Raw genomic sequence first — 24,534 nt, forward strand, 5'->3', positions numbered from 1 at the left:
GGTCACCCGGGCCAGGCCCGCACCTTGGATCTCCTGAAACGATGGTGTTGGTGGCCGTCCATGAGGCACGACGTGGGCTGTTACGTCAACACATGCTCAGTCTGTGCTCAGGGCAAACATCGTAGGGGTCGTCCATTGGGGCTACTGCGACCCTTACCCGTGCCACCAAAACCCTGGCACACCCTGAGCATGGATTTCGTAACCGATTTACCCAAGATCCAGGGTTACGACACCATATGGGTAGTGGTCGATGTCTTCACCAAGATGGCTCAATTCATCCCTTGTCATGGTATCCCGTCTGCCCCTGCCTTGGCCAAGTTATTCTTTGACAACGTTTTCTGCCGCTACGGCCTTCCCTCTGTCCTGGTGTCCGATCGAGGCTCTCAGTTCACGTCCCGTTTTTGGCGTGCATTGACCGCTCTTCTAGGTATCGATGCCCGGTTCTCCTCCGCTTATCACCCGGAAACCGATGGCCAGACCGAGAGAACAAATCAGTCCATGGAGCAATATCTGCGTTGTTTGATGCTACACCAACAATCAACCTGGTTCCAGAACATACATTACGCTGAGTTTGCCTACAACAACGCTACTCACTCCTCCACGGGTCTCTCTCCATTTTACGCCATGTATGGCCAGCATCCCAGGGTCCTCCCTATCCCCGACATTTCTCCCACCGAGAACCCTGCAGCAGTAGCCTGCGTTCGAGACATGTCAGCCCTCCATACCCAGGTCCTCGTTCATCTGCAGGAGGCACAGGCATCCATGAAGGCCTCCGCAGACGCTAGGCGTACCATGGCCCCGTTGTATCCCGTTGGGTCCCGGGTTTGGCTGTCCTCCCGTCATCTCCACTTGAAGGGCTGCCGCAAACTCATGCCCCGTTTTGTGGGTCCTTATGTTGTTTCCCATGTCATCAACCCGGTGGCCTATCGCCTGGTTCTCCCCTCCTCTTGGCGGGTACATCCTGTGTTTCACACCTCCCTCCTCAAGCCCTGCCCATCCTCGACGCGTCTTCGCCCTTCTCCTGCCCCCGTGTCCCTGGATGCACCTGATGTTTTCGAGGTCTCGGGCATATTGGGGTCCCGTTTCCTTCGGGGTCGCCTGCAGTACCTTGTTGACTGGTTGGGTTATGGTCCGGAGGAACGCACCTGGGTCCCCGCCTCGGATGTCCATGCCCCTCGATTGATCTCCCGGTTTCATAGGGAACATCCTTCCTGCCCACGGGGTCGTGGGCCTTTGAGGGGGGGCTCTGTCATGTCCTCGGGTAGTTCCTACGACCTTGTCTCGATACCCAGTCCAGTGTCCTACCCCTCCCATTCACCTGTCTCCCGGGGCTCACGTAGGCAACCCCGGTTGGCTCGCGCGCTGGCCAAACAAACGCCATACACCCTGCAGTCACGATTGCGGCCGTTTCTCCATTGGCAGTTGCCTTGGAGATTAGGCCACCGCTCGAGCAGTAACACACTCGCTCGTGCTGTTGTGGCCCGATCACGTGACCCGAGGAAACGGTCACGTGCCCCGGTTTCGCGGTCACGTGACTCCGGTTGACATCATGTGACCAGGAAGTGGACGATATTTAAGCAGTGCAGTGCCGGTATCCTACGCTTCACAGCTGGTTTACCAGGAGTACTCTGTTTGACTTTCTTTCCTGTATTGCTTACCTGGCTTCCTTGGACTTGGCTTATGTTTACTGGACTTCTTGTGGATCACGTTTGGATTTGGCTACATCGGCTTTTCTGCTCATCACGGCTCCTGACCCCGGGCTGAACTACGGACTTCCTCTGGATCTCGTTCTTGTTTATCCCTTTGGTGTAGACTGCTCTTCCTGGCTTCAGACCTTCGTCTGCAACGGATCTCTGTTGGGCCTCCCTGATTGCACCTCTACACGGGGAATCTCACTCTTCAGTTGGTGGCTGCCACCTGATTACCTGGGGCCCTCTTCAATACACTCTCCAGGTGGAGACTGGCGAGGTACATCTAGACCTATCCCGCAGGGTGGGTCTTTTGCCTACGTGAGTCCCGGAACCATCCTCCCATTCAGGTTTTCCATCCCGTTCATCAGATCCCCGGTAAGACTCTGACTGTATTCGGATTATTGTATGTAGTGTCCTGACTGCTTGGTGTCTAATCATTGCCTTTTTCCACAGCTGCCTTGGGGTTCCTAGTACTTCGGTTCCGGCTTCGGATTATCTCCACCTGTGGCCGCAAAGGTTGCACAGGGAGTGATTTAGTGATTCTCCCTGTGCGGCACTTGGGGACAGAGGTCTTCTATATCTTCGCGACTCTCAACACAAGACAGACGGGGAGTAGAGGCGAGTATCTGAACTGTATCCCATACTTTTGGGCCATTTTCCACCAGATTGTGTATGTGGATTGCACTATGTTCAGTGTCGGGTGTGGCACGGCTTGTTTACTGATGATCACGGCCCTCAGCAAGTTGGGTGAGGCCAATGCCCGTTCGACCTGTACATGCGGTCATATGAACAGGGACTCGTACCAGTGGCTGAGGAACTGGTCTTGGGCCGCCCAGTAGTACCGTTCCAAATCAGGTATCGCTAGGCCACCCTTGGTGACAGGGAGAACGAGGGACGTGTATGCCACCCTTGCGGGTTTGCCCGCCCAAATGAGGTCTAGAACCAGACTTCTCAGATTTCCCAGGAAGCGACGTGCCAACAAGATGGGGATGTTGGAAAATAGATACAGTAGTTTGGGGAGAATTACCATCTTTACCAACTAGGCTCTTCCCCAGAGGGTGAGCGGGAGAGTTTTCCACCTATTCACCTTTTCCCTTAGGGTTTTCAGTGTGCTTTCATAGTTGTCTGTGAATATGTCGTGGTGGTTCAGGGACATCGGGATTCCCAGGTATCGGACGTGAGCTTTTTCCCAATGAAAGTTGAAATCATCTTTAAATGTTCTGGTCTTAGTGTTTAAGGGGAATACGATTGATTTGGTTTGATTAATTTTCAACCCTGATACCAACCCAAACTTTATTATTTCACGCATGATCGGATTGAGGTTTTCGCTGGGGTTTTGCATGTACAGGACTATGTCGTCGGCATAGAGGTATATTATCAAACGGTGAGGTCCTATTTTGAGCCCTCTTTGAATTTGGCGTTCTCTGAGGGTAGCCGCTAGGGGCTCCATCACAAGGACAAATATCATGGCGGATAATGGGCATCCCTGCCTGGTGCCGCGCTGGAGATTTATATAAGCCGACCGAGTCGACCCGAGGGTGATTGCTGATTGGGGCTGATTATAGAGAAGCAAGACCAGCTTGATATACTGTTTCCCTAGTCCGAGCCACTGCAGTACAGCAAACACAAAGGGCCACTTGGCGGAATCGAACGCCTTTTCAGCATCCAGCAGCACTGCTACTGCCTGCTGATCGGGGTCCAGTGCTGCCAGAACCCCGAACATTCTACGTATCCCAAATGTTGTGCTTCGGCCAGGCACAAATCCTGCTTGATCTGCAAGTACCAAAGCGGGCATTAGTGGGAGTAGTCTATTTGCGAGAATCTTTGCCAGGATTTTATTATCGAGGTTGATTAGTGATATTGGGCGATAGGATTTACATTCTTCTGGAGGTTTGTCTTTTTTGTGCAGGAGAATTACGTTGGCTTCCCTTAGTGTTTGTGGGAGGATGCCGGATTCAATCGCTTCTTCGAAGACATTTAGTAGAAGGGGGTGCAATGACTGGGGCAAAAAATGTATAGAACTCACCGGTTAACCCGTTGGGTCCTGGGGCTTTGGATGGTGGTAGCCTTTTTATTGCTTCTTGGATCTCATCAAGTGTAATGGGGTCGTTCAGCGGCTCGCAAAGTTCCCTCTCCACCCAATACAGTTCTGTGTCGTTGAGATAGTTCTGAATCGCCTCAGTGTCAGTTGGGTGCCTGGCACTGTATAGCTCTTGGTAGAATGCTCTGAACACTTTGACTATGTCTTCTTCTTTGTGTAGTATATTTCCCTGCAGTGATCGGATACTATCCACCCTTGTTGGCTTCCTATCTGCTGCTATGAGACGAGCAACGAGGGCTCCAGGTTTCTGGCCTTCGCCATACTGTCTAATTCTGTGATTGTGGCCCAGAAATTTTAACTCAGGTTCCGCCAGGTGTCTGAAGTTGACAAGTTCGTCTTTCAACATTGCCTGGATGTGGTCTGAATTATTGATGGCTTGCTGATTTTCCAGGCCTTTCAGGTGAGTTTCGCTGGCGCCTAGTTCTCGCCGGATAAGTTTCAGAATTCCGTTTTCTTTAGCCAGACAGACGCCCCTTACATAGCATTTGAGTGACTCCCACAGCACCCCTGCGGAGTTGACAGTGCCCTGGTTAATTTCAAGGAAGGAGTGACTCCCACAGCACCCCTGCGGAGTTGACAGTGCCCTGGTTAATTTCAAGGAAGGAGCTGATTTCCTCGCGTAGTTCTGTAGCAAAAGCTTGATCCGCAAGTGATCTGGGTTTAAAGCGCCATTGGGGAGGCCATGGTCTAGTAGCCGGTAGGCAGCATTCGAGTATTACAGTGGCGTGATCCGAGATTGTTTTGGGGAGTATTTGGCAGCTGCCCCATTGCCAATTGCTTTATGCGGAGACTAGTAGGTAATCGATATGAGAACTTGTATTATGGACGCTTGAGTGATATGTGTAGTCTCTGATTTCCCAGTTCTGGTTTCTCCATATATCAAATAGGTCGAATGTTTTGCAGATCTCTTGCACTTGTAAGCTGGCCTTAGATGGCTCCCCATCTAAGGCCAGCTGTTGTTGGCTGTGACTTGTCTTTCTGTGGGTCGAGATGTGTATTCAGGGCGCCTCCCCAGATTATGGTTGCGTTACGCACTTGCGCTAGGCGGGACAGCGCCCAGTCAAAGTTGTTTGCGCCATCTGTGTTGGGGGCGTAGGAATTGACGAATACCACCTCCTCTCCCTCCACAATCCCTTGTACCAGGAGTGCTCTTCCCTCGCTGTCCCTTTCCGATTTGATCAAGCGAAAGCACAGCAAAGAGTGAATTAGGATTGCAAATCTCCTGGCGTAGGATGAGTAAGAAGAGAAGTAATGGTGGCATCCCCAATTTCGGGCCCAGAGGTGTTCATTTTGAGGCAGAAGGTGGGTCTCTTGAATCATTGCCACCTCTATCTTGTGCCGTCTGAGCAGTTGCAGGATCTTACGTGTCTTGGCTGGGATATTGCCCCCTCTAATGTTCCAGGTTGCTACTTTGAATTGGCACAATGATGTTTTTTATGGAACCCGTTTAAGGGAGTTGCGGTGGACTTCTCCTCGGTGATGTCCCGGTACTTTGGCCGACTGGGTCGTATGGGAACTTCTTCAGATGTGAGGGCGTGCGGGGGACGGCCACGGGGCCCGGGGCAAGGCCTGTGGCTGGGCAGTGGTGCATGGTGCGCACTTTGACCAACAACAACATTATAACAACTTTCCTTACACGGACAACCCCCAACTTGTCCGTTTGGAACCCACCCAACTAAAACACAACCCGTGCTGTGCACGGGACGCAGGTGGCCTTGCCAGACTGAGTGTAACACCTGGACAGGGTCACCAGCACTACAACCTTGCCCAAACCCATTCTTCCCCAGATTATGGTTGCGTTACGCACTTGCGCTAGGCGGGACAGCACCCAGTCGAAGTTGTTTGCGCCATCTGTGTTGGGGGCGTAGGAATTGACGAACACGTTTGAGGGAGTTGCGGTGCACTTCTCCTCGGTGATGTCCCGGTACTTTGGCCGACTGGGTCGTATGGGAACTTCTTCAGATGTGAGGACGTGCGGGGGACGGCCACGGGGCCCGGGGCACGGCCTGTGGCTGGGCGGTGGTGCATGGTGCGCACTTTGACCAACAACAACATTATAACAAATTTCCTTACACGGACAACCCCCAACTTGGCCCGGGGCCCGGGGCAAGGCCTGTGGCTGGGCGGTGGTGCATGGTGCGCACTTTGACCAACAACAACATTATAACAACTTTCCTTACACGGACAACCCCCAACTTGTCCATTTGGAACCCACCCAACTAAAACACAACACGTGCTGTGCACGGGACGCAGGTGGCCTTGCCAGACTGAGTGTAACACCTGGCCAGGGTCACCAGCACTACAACCCTGCCCAAACCCATTCTTCCATGACAGGGAGACCAAAGTCTTCAAGGCAACAGTGGATACGACTGAGATGAGGTAAAGAGTCACTGCTCCAGGAACCTGAACGCTACACCAGACACATTTTTGGTACAGCAGCCCAACCTGAAGGGCTAAGAAGACCATAAGCTATGGACCGTCCAGACCAGGCAGATGCTGAAGGACTGGATAGTGCCTGATCAGAAGAAGAGATGTTGCACTAGTTTCTGAGGGGGGCTTCATAGCAGACGACCCAGTCACTCTGTGCCCTGTGGACCTGATCAAACATCAACCAGGTCATGATACCCTTGAAGGTGCCTCTGGCAGCCGTGACGATTTGCTAGGTTTCTTAACTTCTCCCGCAGGGGGTAGTCCTTTCCCATGAGGTTAGGGAGGTGCTGCTGCTAGCCGCAGATATAATTGAACCATCACAGAGTCCGTGGTCATCACCAATAGTCCTTGTGGCCAAACCAGATCAGCACTACTTTCCTTCTACACAGCTGCCATCATGCCCAACCACTGCATCAGCAAATTATCTCTTTTATACCACTTCATTGTGACAGACATATTGCGTCAATGCATTGTTTTCATACTTTTTAAAGTCATAAACCTAAAAGCAGCCATGCCCTATTAGTCTATGCAAGATGTTATGCCACAGTTACAACATAGCTACAACTCTGGATTCTGATCTGCATTATACTGCATTCAATCAAACACCTCTAGGACCAAAACCTGTGCATTGCAAATGGGGATAATAATGTTGACATCACCAGTTTTTGTACATTTTTATTTCTTCATATATCCTGTTACCAGATATATTCTATTTATTCTTCAGTAGACTTGTATGTCCAAAATGAAAATGTCTTGCCAATCCTGTCAAGCTGTGTGTGATAGAAATAGGTGTACAAACTAACAAACAAGAGACAGGTAGGGTAACAGCGATCAGAACATAATATAGTGCAAACAGTGTTCGGGATCAGGGCACCTCATCCTTCCACCCAACAAAACACTCTGCTATTGTGTTTGCTGTATGACAGGGGTAGATGGACTTGGCAAAAGGCTCCTGTCCTGGAAGAGGATTAAGGAATGTTCAGAAAAATGCCAGTCAAACATCTGTTAGACTTCCCGTTGATCTACATCGAAGTCTGGCTTCACAGGAGCATCCACGGCCACCCAAAGTACTGAAAAATCAGGAACAGGACTCTTATGAAGAAGAATGTCTCTTATGAGCATTTCCTTTGCAGAACATATGAGGGCCTCATGGTAAAGGTTCAGCTGAAATGTCCAAGCCCCTAAATTCTGCTAGAGATAAATGACTGTCCAAGGAGGGCCCTTGTAACATGGGCCGTACACAGTAAAATCATCCTCCTTCCATGGTCCTTCTGAACGATCAGCGAGCTTGTGTATAAAGCTAGCTATTCTGTGGCTTAAACAGTTCTTTTCGGATCCTTTGTGTTGTCCACGATTTGTTTTTTTGGTGGAATTTTCTTAGCTCATCACGGAAATCGGTATGCAGCATATGCACATATGCCTGCGGCTCGCAAAGACCCTGAGAGAAAAAGGGAAATATTTCAGAGATAGGCAAACAAATATTATCATCTTACTGGGTAAATTGACATGTCTATAAAGTTGTATCTTGAGGAACAATTGTATTTTATAATATATATGCACTAATACTTAAAGATATCACTTCTGGTTTCTACTGTGTATTTTTCTTTGATGTCTTATCACAACCAACGAACCACGAATAATGGAGGCTGCTATTGAGTACAGGGCCCTCCAAAGGCAAAACCAATGTATATCTTAAGACAAATGGCAACATAAAAGGATCACCAAGCAAATCTAGAAGACTCATTCTCATGCCGCCTGTTGTATGTAAAGACTATTACAAGTCTTCATTCTGGGAACACCGAAACTCTTCTGCTCCTTTCAGCTTATCAGGCATTTTAAGATAATATCTACTGAGTGAGGAACTTCTTGAGTGGGGATCTCATAAGGTGTACTCTCGCGACCCGTATGTTAGTGCTATTAAGGTTGGCAATGGTTTTCTTATTTTATTATTTTATTCTTGTGTCGCAAGGATGTAGGTCAACACGGAGACATAGAGTCCCTCAGCTCCGTTTGTAAAGTAAGCAGTAGTTTGTTTGTGCCTACACCTCTTTGCGCCAAATTTCTGATCTAAATGAATAAAAGTACGTAGTCAAGTTTCTTCAAGTATATTTTCTTGAGGCATCAGCAAGAGAATTTTGTAGGTGGGATTTAACCCTGGAACTACCGTGATACACTTCAACTAAAGACTAATTCCCGGAAATAAGGAAAGGGAGATTCGCATTACATTCAATAAGGCCCAGATTTGAAAAAGGCGCTAATGAAACGCCGAAACACGTGTCATTCATATGGGCAGAACATATATCAAATAAATTAAGAAAATATACTTGAAGAAACTTGACTACGTACTTTTATTCATTTACATCAGAAATTTGGCGCAAAGAGGTGTAGGCACAAACAAACTACTGCTTATTTTAAGATACTACTTTGTTTTCAAACTGCACACTTAAATGGCTGTTCTAAGCATTCAGGACGGTGGAAGTTGGCCTTAATGATAATGGCTGTGTTGATATTTTCTTAAATTGTAGTGCAAATCGTAAAAAAAGTTGTTAAAAGAGGCAAAATCACCATAACACCATTCCTTTAAACTTCATAGAGCAACACTTTTAAATGCGGCCTGACATTTTCGCATGGCAGACAGCATTTACAAAGAATTCCTATCGAATCCCCGGCTTTCATCAGTAACTAAAAATATGCATATTTTAGGGTAATCCAATGTATTTGCACTAGCATGAAAATGACATGCTGGCGTAAAAGCATTCACTTTTTGCATGCGTAAAGAGAATGCATGGTGGAAATGGTCATCCAATTCATGAGCCCCAATTCCACCTGCAAAAATATTGCAAAATGTTGAAATTCCCCCAAAGCTCAATAAAAGATTTTAATTCTGGTGCCACCATTTTATGCCAGATCTTTACTCCTTTTTTGTGCTCAGGGGACCCGAAAAAGGGGCCATTTTCGATTCCATGAGACTCCAATAAGTGGCTATAAAACCAGGGGTACAAGTGCTATGATGAAAATTGCATGGATGATACCAAAGTGCAAACAGGTACATAGGTTGGCATTCCCCTCTGTGTAATTTAGACATTGTAGAAAACAATGCCCCCAGTGCTTTCCCATCTATTTCCCAAAAACCTGAATTAAAATCCATAGTTTCCTAACTTGTATAAGCCAACTAAGCACTCCATCTGCCTCATAGTGATTAGGGCACTTTGCTTAGGCCCAAAGTCATGTTTAAAGCACCAACACAAAATAAGCCATTCAGAGATAGCTCTACAAATAAATAAAAATAAACATCAAGGGAATGGCTCATATATATTTGCGCTCTAACAAATCAGAAGAAGTCCATTAGCATCTCAGATTTATACCTCCTTGCTTATATCTGATTCACAATGCCTACAGCTGAAGCAAATCTCAAGATACCTGGACCATCACTGCAAATCCTTGTGGTTCAGATTTAATCATGATCATCTCAAAGATGCTCCAGGCATAATCAGAGATGCCCACAGGCATCTTCTCATTTTCTCAAGTACAGATTTCTACAGATGACGCACTGTCTGGAATGACAGTCCTTTCACAGACTTTCCTGGGTTACCAATTTTTTCAGAGCAGAGAGCAAGAAGTCATCATGGGGGCTGTCATGATTTTCATCATATCAAACATACTAGAGCCTAACCTACAAGCCAAGGGTGGTCATAATGCCCACCTGGGGCTGTGACAGGCTTTGTGCCAGAAAATAACAGCAATCCCAATGGAAGGTTCTGGGAGAGTTGGATCTCTGTGCTTATTGCAAAAGAACCTTCCACCCCTACGCAACTTACATGTTTATTCTTGGGCAGCAACATTGTTGTGGGCCTACCCCCAGAACATCTAGGAACACATTTGTATTACCTTTGTATAAATGATTAATATTACATGTCATCATCCAACTCTCTCTCCCTGAATACCTCCCTGCTAGAGCCCTCCAGTCTTCTGGCTCCAACTCTCTGCAGATCAGACGCTTCTCAAAGCAGAGAGTGGGGGGTAGATCTCTCTACTCAACAGGAGCCTTCCTCTCGAATGGTCTCCCTGCCTCTCTCAGGCGTGAGCCGGATCTCCTTAAGTTCCGGTAGCTCCACAAGACCCTCCTTTTCTCTTCTTCCTTCCCTCTCCCCCTGCCTTGCTAGCTCCCCGTCTGCCACAGTGACTTGCTGCCTGGTTACCTCTGAGTTGTACAGGGCACCAGACCCCACCTTCCTCGCACTTAGCATGTGGACCCGGGATCTACGTGATTTGGCCGTGGCAGAATTTTTTGTGACGGAATTGACCGTAGACAATTTTACCGCAGCCAAACCCTGCAAATCTATGCCCTACACTCCAGTCAATACATCCCCCCATCCCCCTCCCACTTACATTTTGGGTGTCTGCTGCCTCTCCTGACCCTGTGGCGCCAGTTCCATCCCTCTAACGCGGGTCAGATCTGACGCGACAGGGTCCCCTTTTCTCATTTTTTTTGTCCCCCGCCTCCAAACCCCAGGAAGCGGGGGACACCCCCTCTACCCTCCAAGGCCATCAATGCTGAACATAGGGAGCGGGGGACACCCCGCAAACACGGATACCCATGTGCAGTAATGATTACCTAATTTGATCGAATTTAATCGATCATATGGTACTGGCCGAATTCGGACCGATTTACCATTCCATCAATTAAATGCCATCAAATTGGATAATACCATCCCAGGGTAGGATTGGCCCCTCTGCCTTTTGGCCAGTGGCCGGGCCGAAACCGTCCCTGAGGAGTGGGGGCCGGTTTCTAGCCATGCCTGGGCCGTTTTGGGGGGAAAAAAAGAATTTGAAAAAATTATTTTTTGTTTTTTTTCAAAAAGCCTTTCATCCTTCTTAGGTCGATACATGAGTACCAACACAGGTTGAGTGATATTGTATGCATATTTCTTCTATAAAAAAGAGCTTAAGCGTAAGCGCTAAATAATAACATATTATCATTTGGCCTTGGACTTCTGCTTGGATTCACAGTAATTTAGTGTACTTAGGTACAATGGTAATTGATGCCACTTCCTGTTTTGTCAGGGGGTGAAAGGTCATGTTTCATCGCTTCCCGGGATGTCACTTTGCGGTGGGGGTCAAATGACATCACTTTTGGTGATGTCATCAGAGGCCAAGGGTCGTGAGGCAAGGGGTGAGCCCCTTTTTTGAGGCGAGGTCTGGGCCACTTTTTTTTTGGGTGACCTGGCCTATTTTTGTCCCAGTCTGACCCTGTACCATCCCATGCATTCCATAACACTTGCCCACCTGGCCTCCCCTTAGCACTTTCCTAGCCCCTGTGGCCCTCACCCCCCCTCCTGCACTCCTCTTTTCATGTGCACTCTCTCCTCTTTGCCCTGCTCTTCCCTTCCCACCATAGCACTTCGCATTTGCGCTGATTGGCACAATCCTAATGTCACAAGGCCTAGTAGAACCATTATTGTATCTTTCTCCTTTGTTGCCCCTACCCCCTTTTTGTCTTGTGGCACCTTAAAACACCATTTGTTGTATAGGCGCTTTACAAATATCCAATAAAACTGTATTAAATCAAATAAACTTCCCTACACCATTGCATTAATTAAACAACACACTTTTGCACTTTTAAGAATGCTCTCACACATCTATTTAGTTTATGTATATTTATTTTCTTTTTGAAATGATATCTGAGAATTGCAAATAACAGTCAAACAATAAACAACAATATTAGCAACAATGTACTTGCATACAGTCCTAGCATTAGACCTATTTCCTATTCACCTTTTAGACTAGCCAGCAGGCAATCAATAATGTGCATAGCCATATAAACCATGTCATAGCAAACCTTAAACCTTAAGCATTTGCTAATATTACTGCATCTAGAATTGGTGAGCCAGTAGTCCTGTGACTTTACACCTGCCACTGTAAATCCATTAAATGGACGCGATAAAGAACGATCGAAAGTCAATGGCTACCAAGGATAATAACTTAAAAATAATGTAAAGCTATTGACACAAATACAGCAAAAAACAGTAGCAATCCACGGATTTATCACTTCTATTCAACAAAACATGATCCTGAGTAGAAGAAGAACAAGGGCGTGCAAACCTTTTGAAATGCACTATTGCCCAAACTTGTTGCAAGCACCAGCTCAATGATTTTCGTTGCACCATTAGTAGCTAACCTCACAACAAAGACGTCATGGGCATTCTTGGTTTCAAAGACTACCACATCCGAAGCACACTTTTCGCACTGACTGGTTCCAGAACCTTATGCAAATTGTGCTCTCCCACACGCACAAGAAAGTCAACACCCTAGACTTAGTCTTCACATCATCCTCCCACATCACCTGTGCAGACCCTATCCCATGTGACTGATCTTACCATGCCATCATCACATTTTCAGTCACACACTCAACTACGGCCCACAAAGGTCAGGCTAAATACCCCCCTCACTCAACACTGTTCATTCAAAACCTTCCCGTCAATGAGCTAGAACAAACTTTGCAGACTTGCCCACCACATGGAATGCCTCGGGCTTCCTAGAATTATTCAACAACTCTGCTATGAAGCTAGTGGACACTCATTTCCCCTCTAAAAATCAGCCGGGCTAAGACCAAACCATACACTCCTTGGTGCACCCCCAAGCTAGCCTCCAACAAACGGTCAACCAGAGCCCTAGAGAAATGGTGGCCCAATAACGGAACCTGGGAGACCTCACCAACTTTAAATCTCTCTGCGCCAACTGTAGGATTCTGATTACAGAGGCCGAAGCTGCTTAATACTCCACCACCATTGTGACAGCCTCTAAAAGGAGCTAAGCCCTCTTTGAAGTAGTAAAACGTTGTACCAAACCCTCACCTGACCCCAAGGTACCAGCAACTCCGGAAGAAGGCAATGGAATAAACACATTTATTATCTAAAAAATAGATAAAGTCTGAGAGACCATCAAATCAACCTCTCACAGCATTAGCGCCCCCGGCACCATGGCACATACATTGCCCCTCTGGACTGAATTCTCTCCCCTTTATCCCCCAGATTGCCTAAAAATTATTGCCTCCCTCAAAATGACTTCTTAGTCTGACCATGTAATCTCAGCCTCCATCATTACACAACTGACGAGCCCAGCGCTCAACACGCTCCTATGCATCTTCAATGCCTCCCTCAGAGAAGGGTCATTCCTGGACACCCTCAAGACTGGTCTCATACAACCTCTTTTACAAAACCAATCCTAGAGCCAGATGACCTGGCCAGCTACCGGCCCATAACAAACCTCCCATTTATTGGCAAATCTTGTAAAAAGTAGTTGCTACACAACTACTTGCCAGACTCAAGCTCCACCTCCCAAATGACCAGTCAGGGTTCTGCCCCAGGTGTAGCATCAAGAGATCCACCATCCAGATGGTGGATGATGCTCTCTAAATCATGCAAAAGGGTGACTCATGCCTCCTCCTTGACCTGTTATCTGCATTCAACATTGTTGACCACAGCATCCTCCTCTTCCTCCTTACTGACAGGATGGGATTCTCCAGCACTCTCCTGAATTGGTTTGCCTCCTATGAGACAGATATTAGGCCATCCAGATGAACTTATTGCGTTCAAACTGACTCCAGGCTTCCTGCGGAGTCCCACAGGGCTCCATCTTCTCACCAATCCCTTTTAACCTTTACACTGAGCCTCTGGGCAATCCCCTCAAAGACAGTGTAAGTGTGCAGAAGTAAGGCTCGGACACAATGGTGGCATATTTTTGGGTATAAACTTTTATTGATCAAGAAAGAGTTGGACAAATCCCTCTCTATCCCTAAAGCTAAGAGAGGTTTCCCTGCCTCAAAAAAAATGTGATAGGATGTCCACAAATAAAAAGTCTGTCACTGTCGTGTCTCAAAAGCCTACCTCTGTGCCTAACACTTATAACTTAAATCAAATATGCAAGGATGATCTCTCCCCCAAAGTAAAGTGTTCATGGTAGTTCCAACAAACAGTAAAGTTCCCAGTCTCTTGGGTAATCACAACTGATGAAATAAACAATGTTCACAAATATAGGACTCCCAGGATAGGGCCACACTCCTTTCCCCTAGACTTCTTCTTATTCTACTTTCCTTCCTTTTGAGCTCCTGAGCCCCGTATCCTTTTGGGTAAATGTCACTGGGCAATTCACAAGGATATGCTTCTCGGATTCACAGTTCTTTATCCCACCAACTTGACATACTTCCCTACCAAGCATAGGATTCCTTCTAATTTGTCCTTTTCAGTTCCAGGGTTTCGACCCAATTATTCTCAACCTCTCATGTGGGTGCAGGTACCAGACTCGCAATATTCTGAATGGCTTGGTAAACTCTCCTGCCAAGCAACTGTCCTTTCATGAACTATTTCTCTCTTTCTCTCACAGGGTCCCATCCCCTCTTATTCTTCATTACTTTAGACTGATGTCTCTCATATGGGTGTGGTTCCCACACTTGCAATGCAGCATTATATCTGCTTGGTTTACTCCCCTGCCAGGGCTGCAACTCTTCTTTGTTTGCTTCTTTTACATTCAGGGTCCCAGACTCTCTTATTCTCGGCTTCTCATATGGGTTTGGATCCCAGACTTGCAATTAGTTATCATATCTGCTCGGTTCACTCTCCTGCCAAACATACGATTCTTTTTTCTCTATTTTGGTTATTCTGGGGTTCCAGACCCTCTTATACCTTGACTTCCATATGGGTGTGGGTCCTCGCATTCTCTTCTCAGGGTCCCAGAACCTCTCATTCCAGCTTCTGATTCCACACCCTTGCTTCCCCGGACCTCTAGCACCTCTCAACAATCTGCATACCTGTTTGTCTCATCCGTGCAAGCACCAGCATTTCCTGAGCAGCTCTGTCCCTTCTCGAGGTTCCGTTAGTGTTTGGGTAACCAGCAGGGTCTGCAGTGGCTCTGCAGATGTCTGGCACTTCCCAGCTGCTTGCCGTCTCTTTCAGGTGCTTTGTCGGGGCCTGGGGCACCCAGAGGTTTGACTCTGCAGCAGCCTGATTAGTGCTTCCATCCTGGACCACGTTCGGGTTCTCCTTCTCCTCTGTTCATGGCTTTCCTTTTGGCTCTTGTCTGCTTGCCTGGTGCACAGCTCCTGCAGTTCCTCCTCAAAGGAAAGGTATCTCTTAGCATTCCATCTGAGCTGCCTTTAAACTCCTGCGCTGGATTGTTGTATTGCTTTGGGCCAATCACATACCGTGAGAATCTAGACCGCTCACTCTGGTTCTCTAGAGTGATCCTTGGACTCCCGGTCATCTTCTTCACAGTACATGTTTTAAAACCATATGTAACATACTTTGTATTCTCTATTGTATTGTTTTGTCAAGTATATTCGGTTGACTGACTTGACAACAGAACACATCAGCTCTATCTAGAGAGGGGGAAGGGAGATTTGGCATTGGAGAAGGGGTTGGGTGTATTGAAGCAGGGGCATACCGCATTCTCTGAGAATGGTCGTCCCCAATCCTACAAGGGGCTACCTGCCCTATGTGATCTTCCCTTGGTGCACCACTGCCATGGGGACTATTGTACTGTGGACGCACCGCCCTGGCCTCATGGAAAAGATCTCCCCCTAGGGAGAAGTGATGACAATCTCAGATTTGTCAAAATAGCCATCGACCAATACACAGACGATGCGCAGTTGCATATGGGAGTAAATAGCGTGCAGGACATCATTTGCCTCTGCGATTACCTAGCCATCATCCAGTCCTGGATATCGACTTCCTACCTCAAACTAAACCCATCCAAGACTGAATTCCTCCTCATCGGTCCACCCATTAAAAAACAACTAGTTCAACAGTGGCTCAATGATATGCGCATAGAAGGATTTGATCCACAACTCTTAGACTCAGCAAAATCTTTAGGCTTTACCATTTACAGCAGCCTGTCCTTCCAGAAACACATAGCCAAACAGGCCAAATCAAACCCTTCATCCCCCACAGGACTTCTGGACTGTAGTGCAGGCCCTTGTGGTCTCCCACATCGATAGGATGTCTTATTACAGGGCGAGGCACCAGGGTTAACCACATTCACAAGAGATTGCCCCTAATCAGGTCACCATATAGGAAATCTAATGAAATACATACACTGTCAGCTATCAAGCGAAGAACGCTTAACTCAGCATACATTCAGCAACTTGTGATTGCTACAAAAGCCTTGAGGATGACCCAGGGTCAAAACACATGTTGACTGCAAGCTATTATGCGCTTCTTGATTTTGAATAAATTCATCATTGTCAGAACTCAGCATTGAATGGATGAACTCAATTGAACAAAGACTATGGACTATTGAATTTAGTTTAGCCCAGCGCGATCCACTAATCCAGTGATTATTTTTCCTTGTTAGATTATGGAGGTTAAGGGTTGAGCCTCCAAGTAGTAGTGATGCTGTGGACTAACGATAGATAAACCATTGATTAACCTTTGAGTGTCTGCGCGTAACCCTTAGCGAATATACCCAACAGAGTTATTCTGTCTTATTACAGGTGCACAGAAAATGGACCGAATCATCACCATCCTACGCAAACTACATTGGCTTCCTCTCCAGGCCAGGATACTGTTCAAGACTGCATGTATCATATACAAAGCAATCACAAGTAGCACACTAGCGTACCTGGTTGCTAATCTTCACTTATCTGGTGACACACGCACCTCATGCAGCAAATCGACCAACCGGCTTCAATCATAACTCGTCCGCAAAGAGAGGCCCTTCAAAGAATCCTTCTCTTGTCATGGACCCACCCTCTGGAACTCGATCTCAGTGTCGGCTCAGAATGCCCCCACAAGTCTCCAATTTCCCAAATCTCTCAAAACGTGGCTTTTTCCAACAGCAATCGGACTGCAGCGAGACGCACAAACCCGTGCCTCTCTCCACCGCCGTTAGCAACCGAAGGTCTGTTCACCTGGAGAGTAGCCATAGAATATATTGAGATTGCACTATTCCTTTTGAAAAATTCCAACCCCTTCGCAAAGACAGAAAAAGGGCTACCCACGAACAACCGGATAAATAAAAGGACAGCATTTACAATTAATTTGTGAAAACCATGCAACGTGTTCTCACGCATTGGTCCCACGCAATCAACTCTAAATCTCATTAATCCCTGAAGATCCGTCGCCAACCAGACGGTGAAACACGTGTTGGGTAGCAGAATAAATAATGAAAAAGATGGTAAACTGATGGTAATCAGAAGTAATGCAACTGTGATGCAAACAGTGAATAAGAGGGCTTAGACTCCAATTAATTACCTCTGAATATTTAAGACTCAAAACCTATTCAATTTCGAACTGTGAAGCAACAGTGACCTAGAGCATCCAACCCTACAATTATCATTACTGTGCATCTAGAGTTGAGTTTCCAATAAAAAGTGTACCTGAATCTATCTGTGAAGTAACAGGAGTTACTGAATCTAAAACCATCAAGTGTAACTAAATCCTTCTGTGAAGTAACATGAGCTACAACAAATTGTGTTTCATGTGTATCAGGAACTTTGTACTGTTTGTACTTCATGTTTACGTTTTGCTCTCAAATTTGTATAACCACTTGAAACATACGAAATAGAAAATTCATTAATCTAACCATACCAAATTGGGAAAACTTGCTAAACTGTGACGTAACAATTCGTATTATAAAAAATATTCTTTGAACACAAAACTTTGAAACAAAGCCTGGTTAAGTTACCAAAGGGCGCACTGGTCCATAGAACATTAGACTTGCAATCCAGTTATTAGTGGAGCGCGAAACACCTTCAGGTCTAATCAGTTAGTTGTTTAGCTTTTTCCAACAACACCTGACCAAAGACTAATTCGAATGGATGCACATACCAATGCACAGACCTTAACTCACAGTACTGCACTACTGTTAAAAAGATGTCAGCCTAAATGCTGGCTACCCACAATCTGTACAGCGCTCGGCTGCTCTCGAGCTAGGTCTGTGCTTTAAACAATAAAAGAATTTAAAAAAATGAAAATATCTTTAACAATATATAACTGACAATCTAATTCAGGGAACAAAATAAAGAAGCAACAATAACATAACAATAATTTGAAACATGAGCAAAGTGCAATAACTTGCAACCAGAATAGTTGTCATCTTACTCCAGCCAGTCAGTCCTTTCAGCCCACCAAGAGTTCAGGGAAGTATGCGGGTCCACACCCCTTTTGAAGTCTACTTTGTAGGGTGCAATCAGGCTTATTTAATATCGTATGTCTTCTAGCAGCCAATCCTGGCCTGCAGTAGCATAGTGTCTAAATGTACTCTTCATCTCTTGAACCAGCTGACTGCACACTAGTGTAGTTTAACATGAAGATTAACTCTCCCGTTGACCATCCGGCTATTTGGGCTGAAAAATCAACAATAATTGCGTCCCTTAAGAACATGGGCTAAAGGAAAACAATATTTGGCAACAGTTGGAGAATGGCTTAAAGAAAGTAAAATATATTGGTTGACACTTTGAGCATGATTTCATTGCAAATGCATTTGAACCTTAATTGTCATCCACTTTCTTCAAATGCGATTGGCTCTGCAATAGTATAAAATGAAAAATACACTTTCACTTTTTCTTATAAGGGCATGTTAATTCATCCATGTGAATGTTTTCATTACTCAAGGTTAGTAATGCAATGTTAATACATACAGTGCTAACAGTTTGTGATTATATATTTTCTAGTGCCAGACATATAAACGCAGCCCTTTGCGATGTCATTTTACTGCATTAGGACAGTTTCAGCAGTGAAAGATGAATATGGGCTTTTTATAATAGAATGCTATTTTAGGACAAACCACACTTTTAATGCTAGGCCAGATTTCACGCTGGACAATAGAGCAGGCTACAACACTTCTCTGCTTGTTACAGTAAATTAAACAGCACGTTCTATGTCACTTTGGATTCTTCAAGCCTCAGGCCTGTCTCACTGTCATTGAAGGAATTGTACAAGGTCGATGCATTTTAAACTAAATAGCAATTTCCAATCTTGTCACATAGGCATGTGTTTGTAAAACAGCCATGGTGTGTGTGCGCAACCTATGTTAAACCCAAGAGATTGGCTGTATGCTGTAAAGCTATTCGCATGTCGACAACACTTCTAGGACTACGCCCCTCATTGTGATGAGGTCCACTGACCTGGTGATATTGCTGACCTGCATTTCTGACACATAGGCAGCATCCTGGTACTGACCCTCTCTCGGCATTATATGTAATGGGAGTCTGACTACTTGCTGTCCCCTTACGGCTGAGGCGCAGTTGCTCAAAGAGGGTTTCCCCACAATGAACTCGTTGGTTCAAAGGCTCAAAAGAGGGCAGCGTGAAGGTTCTGAGATTGGGACACTCCGCAGCACAAGGAGTGCGTTTGGACAGCCCGGACATTGCTTATGTGGCACTGCACATAATAAGTGGGCTGAAGCATAAATGTCTTTGCCATGTACCGTCAGTAAGACATTCCCCTGTGTTTACTGGACACTGTATGAATGATGTATGGGTTTCTCCCATCCACATTTTACTTGAATATAGGAGTACTTCCAACGCTCGTAGAGGTCAGTGGCAACACGTTCATCTTGGAAGCAAGTCGATTTAGAGCAACACAGGTTCGAATCCTGGTTCTGCGCTTAGAAACCTCTTCGGTATTAAGTGCGTTATAAATTACTAATCACAACTCTGACTGTTGCATTTTGATGAATACATTAGTATATATCTCCTGCCCCATGAGTTCTGATGACCAGCAGACATTAAGAAGGGGCTTGGTCAAGGTCCTGCAATGTGATAAGTGCAGATCTGGTACTAAGGAGCAGCTAAGCACTTTACATAAAAAAATCTTTATTGAAGCAAGAGGAATTTCGAACATATAACAAAGAACATTATCATGTTTGGAGCCCCGTTACTACCCAATTACAGAAACCAGGATGTAAAGTGGTGGGCGGTGGGGGGTGGGGTATGCATTTTGAACAGACCAGTAAAGGGGAGACACTAAATCATATTGCTTATATTAAACATTTAAATCTGAGCAGCAGACTATCTCAGAATCAAATGAAATGTATTTTTTCTTTTTTCTTTTGCAACTAGTTTATTCACTTTACCAACCTACACTCAAGCGATAAATACAATTCTGGTAAACAATTAAACCATATGTTCACAAAACAATGTAAATAAAGTTGTATTCAAGGGCTGAAACTAGGATCAGGAACCAAATGTCAATGCAGCAATTGGACTATATCTCCTTTGTTTAATTATTGGATAGTGCCTCGTATGATGCCTGAAAGATGTGCTACACCAATCCAGTTCTATTATGGTCCGCATACACCCCCAAAAGAATTGATTACATGTCACCATGTCTTATAAGATTAATAACTAATGAACTCAGAACTAGGAGGAATCGGCAGAATATTTGTAAGAAGAATTATTTCAAGGGACAGAACATTTTGTTGGGCATTTCAGGACAGGAAAAAATACATTAAAAAAAATAGCAGATCCAAAAATGTAAAGGACAAATACAAGAAAGACCCTTTATATGCCATTAATGAGGGCCCCGGAAGTAAAAGGGTAGGGAAGGGTTAAATGTTCCCTCAACTTTGGAGTAGGGAGCTACATGAATAAAGGTATACTTTGCAACATACATATGGCAGTCTCCGTACACCAGTGGAAACAATAAAATTTCAATTTTTTGAAGCTGTACCTTGAAACATTCATAAAATTCCTTATATCCTCCTTTTAAGACGTACAGTTCTGGGAAGCAGAGATTGGGGTATGAGTTGGCATTTCGATCCAGCTTTCTCAAAGTGCGGCACCTGCCATGAGACAAAACACTTTAGTTACATCTTGAAATTAATGGTACACTGATTTGAGACAGTAAGTGGTAAGACGTTTAACTCCAGTTTACTGATATGTATACTGAACTTAGATTGATACGAAATAGAAGTGTTTGATATCATAACAACGTAAGAGATTTGCCAGACTAGTGAACCGGACCAGACAAGGATCTCAAACTGTGCCTGAAACAGAAGCAGATTGGCCATGAAGTTGATCCTTTGATTTCATGTCAGTATTGGGTTTGCAGTTTTGTTTTTTAGTGAGGCAGAAAATGGGCTATGCAGTCCCAGACTGATAGAGACCTTAAAATACCCTCACTATTGATGTTTCTCCAATTCCATAGAAAGATATCGGATTTTGAAATAAAATTCGCACAAGGGGAGGATGAGCCAACCAATCAGGTGGCCGGAACAGTGGGTGAGAAAAATAACTGCTGCAAACATTGGCCATAAAATAAATTTTAAATAAATTGTACATTATATGAATTACAACAGAAGAACAACACAGGTCAGATTAACACACATTCGTGTTCAGAGAAGCAAACAATGTCTAAAAGACACACAAGACGTATTCAGGCATATTACTGTGATTTTACTAAAGAAACCAGAGGCACTGTTTCAGTTCGTCTAGGCAAGATGTCAAAATGTTACTTGTCTTTTTAACTCTATCAGTCCGCATTCATACATGTTACCAGCCTTGTCAAACTAATGCTACACGTGGCCAGGAATAGTCAGTAGATGGTAGCCAGTAGTTTCCATTTATAAATAGGTAATATATTTTCTTTGTTGTGTAAATGGAACAAAATACTGCAGGATTCCATCTGGCAACTGAGGAGGCAATGGGGAAGTCATGGTAGGCAAATGATAGACTTGTGAAAAGTGTGAAAAACACAAGGCTAATATACCACTACATTCAAAAGAGATGACTTGAAATATGAACAAATGATGTGAACCTAAATAAAAGAAAATGCATCTGATTGTAGTCATTGTGTCACACAGCACACAGGTTTATGCATCCCTTCTATTTATAATCACCCACCATTTGCACCTTTTAAGAGATAATGGCCAGTCTGCGTTATCCACTCGCTGCTGGGACTGTAGTCATCTAACGTTGATGGCATTTAATGTGCTTAACATTTTTTTAAAAGACAAGTCGGAGCAGATTTCCTTTGAGCTCACAATGTCTGCGAGCGCTGAACAGCTGATCACTGCGGCTACAGATGCAGTGTATTGCGGTGGCTCAGGCACTGGCACGGGCGTTTGATTTCCTTGGATTTTGAATCCATGGAGACCATTTCTGTGGGATTCAGAGTCCAGGGAAATCTGATTCTAAGTGATTTTACAGAGCCCAAGTTCGACTTTTTTTTTTTTTATTTCCCGCAAATATATATTTGGGGGGAGACCCCCCACACACCCCCCACCTTACCCCACACATTTTTTTATATACTTTACCCCCCACATATATATATGCGGGAAATTGGGGGTTGAACTTTTAGGAGTCAAACTTTTGGGGTTAGGTAAAATTGTTCTAAACCGGGAAATCTGGCCCAGTTCCAGCTTTTTCTTAAATACTAACTAGCGTATGTCTCATATATTGTGCTTCCCACTATTGTAAACTGGAGTTATAACACTGTGTTTTTTCTGCATATACAATTCAATGATACTCATTTCTTAGACATCAGAAAAATAAAAAATCTGAGTTGGCCCTGTCAGGGTTCACTCCTGAGATGTGCAGAGTGCATACAGAAGTCTGCGGTAGATGGATTAGCCTGGTCAGCTATCTCACCCTCTTCAAAAAAAAGAAAATTGTGGTGTCATGAAATTCCCCCAAAAGGTTATCACCTTCCTTCATATTAGCTAATGAAATGCATGAAGAAAGCCATTACATTTCTGTGCAAATCATGAAAACAATCTCTCCAAACAAACTATTAAAAAAATCCTCCGGTTGAGCTATGGCGTTATACAAAGGCTCTACAAAATACACCACCATCTGGATAACACTGCTCTAAGAATGGCATGAAATGTCCTTATTTGAACCTTGCATTGCTCTCATATCATCCCCGCTGTTGCACCATCAGGTTCTGGAGAGGACTCCAGTAGATTTAGGCTCTTCCTTTATCCTTGATTTCTCTATGATACTTGCAATCTTTTTAAAAAAAGGTTTGTCCAGCCCCTCTTTGTGCTTGAGGCTACCAGACATTTTTCAGGACCCTTTCAAGCATTGTGGGCCAGGCTTAACTCTGAAGCAAACCATTGGGATTGAAGAACATTCAGCCTCAACAAGCACAGAAGTACCAGGATATGTGGAGGCAGTGTTGTTTGGAGGCTTATCAATATTGGGGAGCCTGACGAGTCATTCAGATTCAACCTGGCCACAATCTGTGCACATCCAGCTCAGTTAGGTTTACAAATACTCGAGTACTGAAAAAATGCTTTATCCCTTGAGTGTTGACTCAGCCAGGGAGACAGAGAGATTGGTAGTCAGAAGGAGAGACCATCCACCTACCAGGCATCAACAGGGAAGAGAAGAGCGTGAGGTGGCTGACCACAGCAGTACAATAATCCTGACATTGCAAGTTAGGAAGATATCTCTGCCAGTCACACCTCTTCCCAAACCCATGATGCTGGTAGGGATAAGGGGAAAGTGGCAGCTGCATCATCTGCCTGACTGACACTGGTGGCATTAGGAAGAAATCCATTAGACATGGCACCTACCAACCTATGATGACCGGTGGAATGAGGGCAAGAGGCCAGCGGCTGGAATCGATATTAGAAGGTCAAAATTCAGACAGTCACAACACCATTTGTATTTGTATTTATTATGTTTATATAGCGCTTTACTCCAAAGCGCTGCACATTTTAACAACAGGATACATATAACATTAACATTATAACAGTGACAATAGAAGCAATTTACAATTACGAATCAGTCCAACAAAACAGTAAGTAGAGCAATTAAACTGAAGGGAAGAGGGAGGGTAGTGCAGTAGAACTGAGAGGGAGGGAGAGAGAGGGGTGGGGAGGAGAAGGAGGAGGGAATCAGAGGGGTAAAAGGATGAGAATGAGGAGGGGAGGGGAGGGAGATGATCATGGTGAAAAGAAAATGGAGGGGGGGGGGGAGCAAGAACCATTCTGGGCTCCACTCAGTCAGGAAGCAAAATAAACGCCTATCCGCAACACCACCTCTATGGCTAGGACATGTGGTAGGCAAACATCTGGTTTATCTGTGCCATGAAAAAGGTTACCCGCCACCCTTTCTGATTTGTTAACTAAGTATAGGCGCATATGAGGCCCTTTTGTAATTTATATGATTTCAAATTATTATAATCCACAAGTCGTCCCACCAATGGAAATCATTTTCGCTATTGAAAATAAGAGACATTATGGGTGGAAAAGATGGACGCTATTCTGAGGTGGTGTCACCCCTCTTTATGGGCACCTGGGTACATTTGTTTTGAACAGCTGCAAATTAATTTGATGCTTTCCTTTTTGTTTTCGGACTTCATTTCCCTC

The 24,534-nt window shown here is 45.1% G+C and overlaps 1 protein-coding gene across 1 annotated transcript in view; it reads right to left on the bottom strand.

Moving 5' to 3' along the window:
* Nucleotides 1-6,925: 6,925 nt before the first annotated feature.
* Nucleotides 6,926-24,534, bottom strand: part of LOC138473082 (M-phase inducer phosphatase 1-A-like) — a 403,086-nt gene continuing 385,477 nt past the window's right edge. The window contains exons 11-12 of the mRNA XM_069611581.1: nucleotides 20,889-21,000; nucleotides 6,926-7,660 (exon numbers count right to left, since the gene is read on the bottom strand). Of these exons, the coding sequence (XP_069467682.1) occupies nucleotides 7,523-7,660; nucleotides 20,889-21,000 (250 nt within the window). The 3' untranslated portion in view covers nucleotides 6,926-7,522. The remainder of the gene's footprint in view (nucleotides 7,661-20,888; nucleotides 21,001-24,534) is intronic.

Source organism: Ambystoma mexicanum, chromosome 8 (genome assembly GCF_040938575.1).
Source record: "Ambystoma mexicanum isolate Mex_15411 chromosome 8, UKY_AmexF1_1, whole genome shotgun sequence".
Taxonomy (NCBI): domain Eukaryota; kingdom Metazoa; phylum Chordata; class Amphibia; order Caudata; family Ambystomatidae; genus Ambystoma; species Ambystoma mexicanum.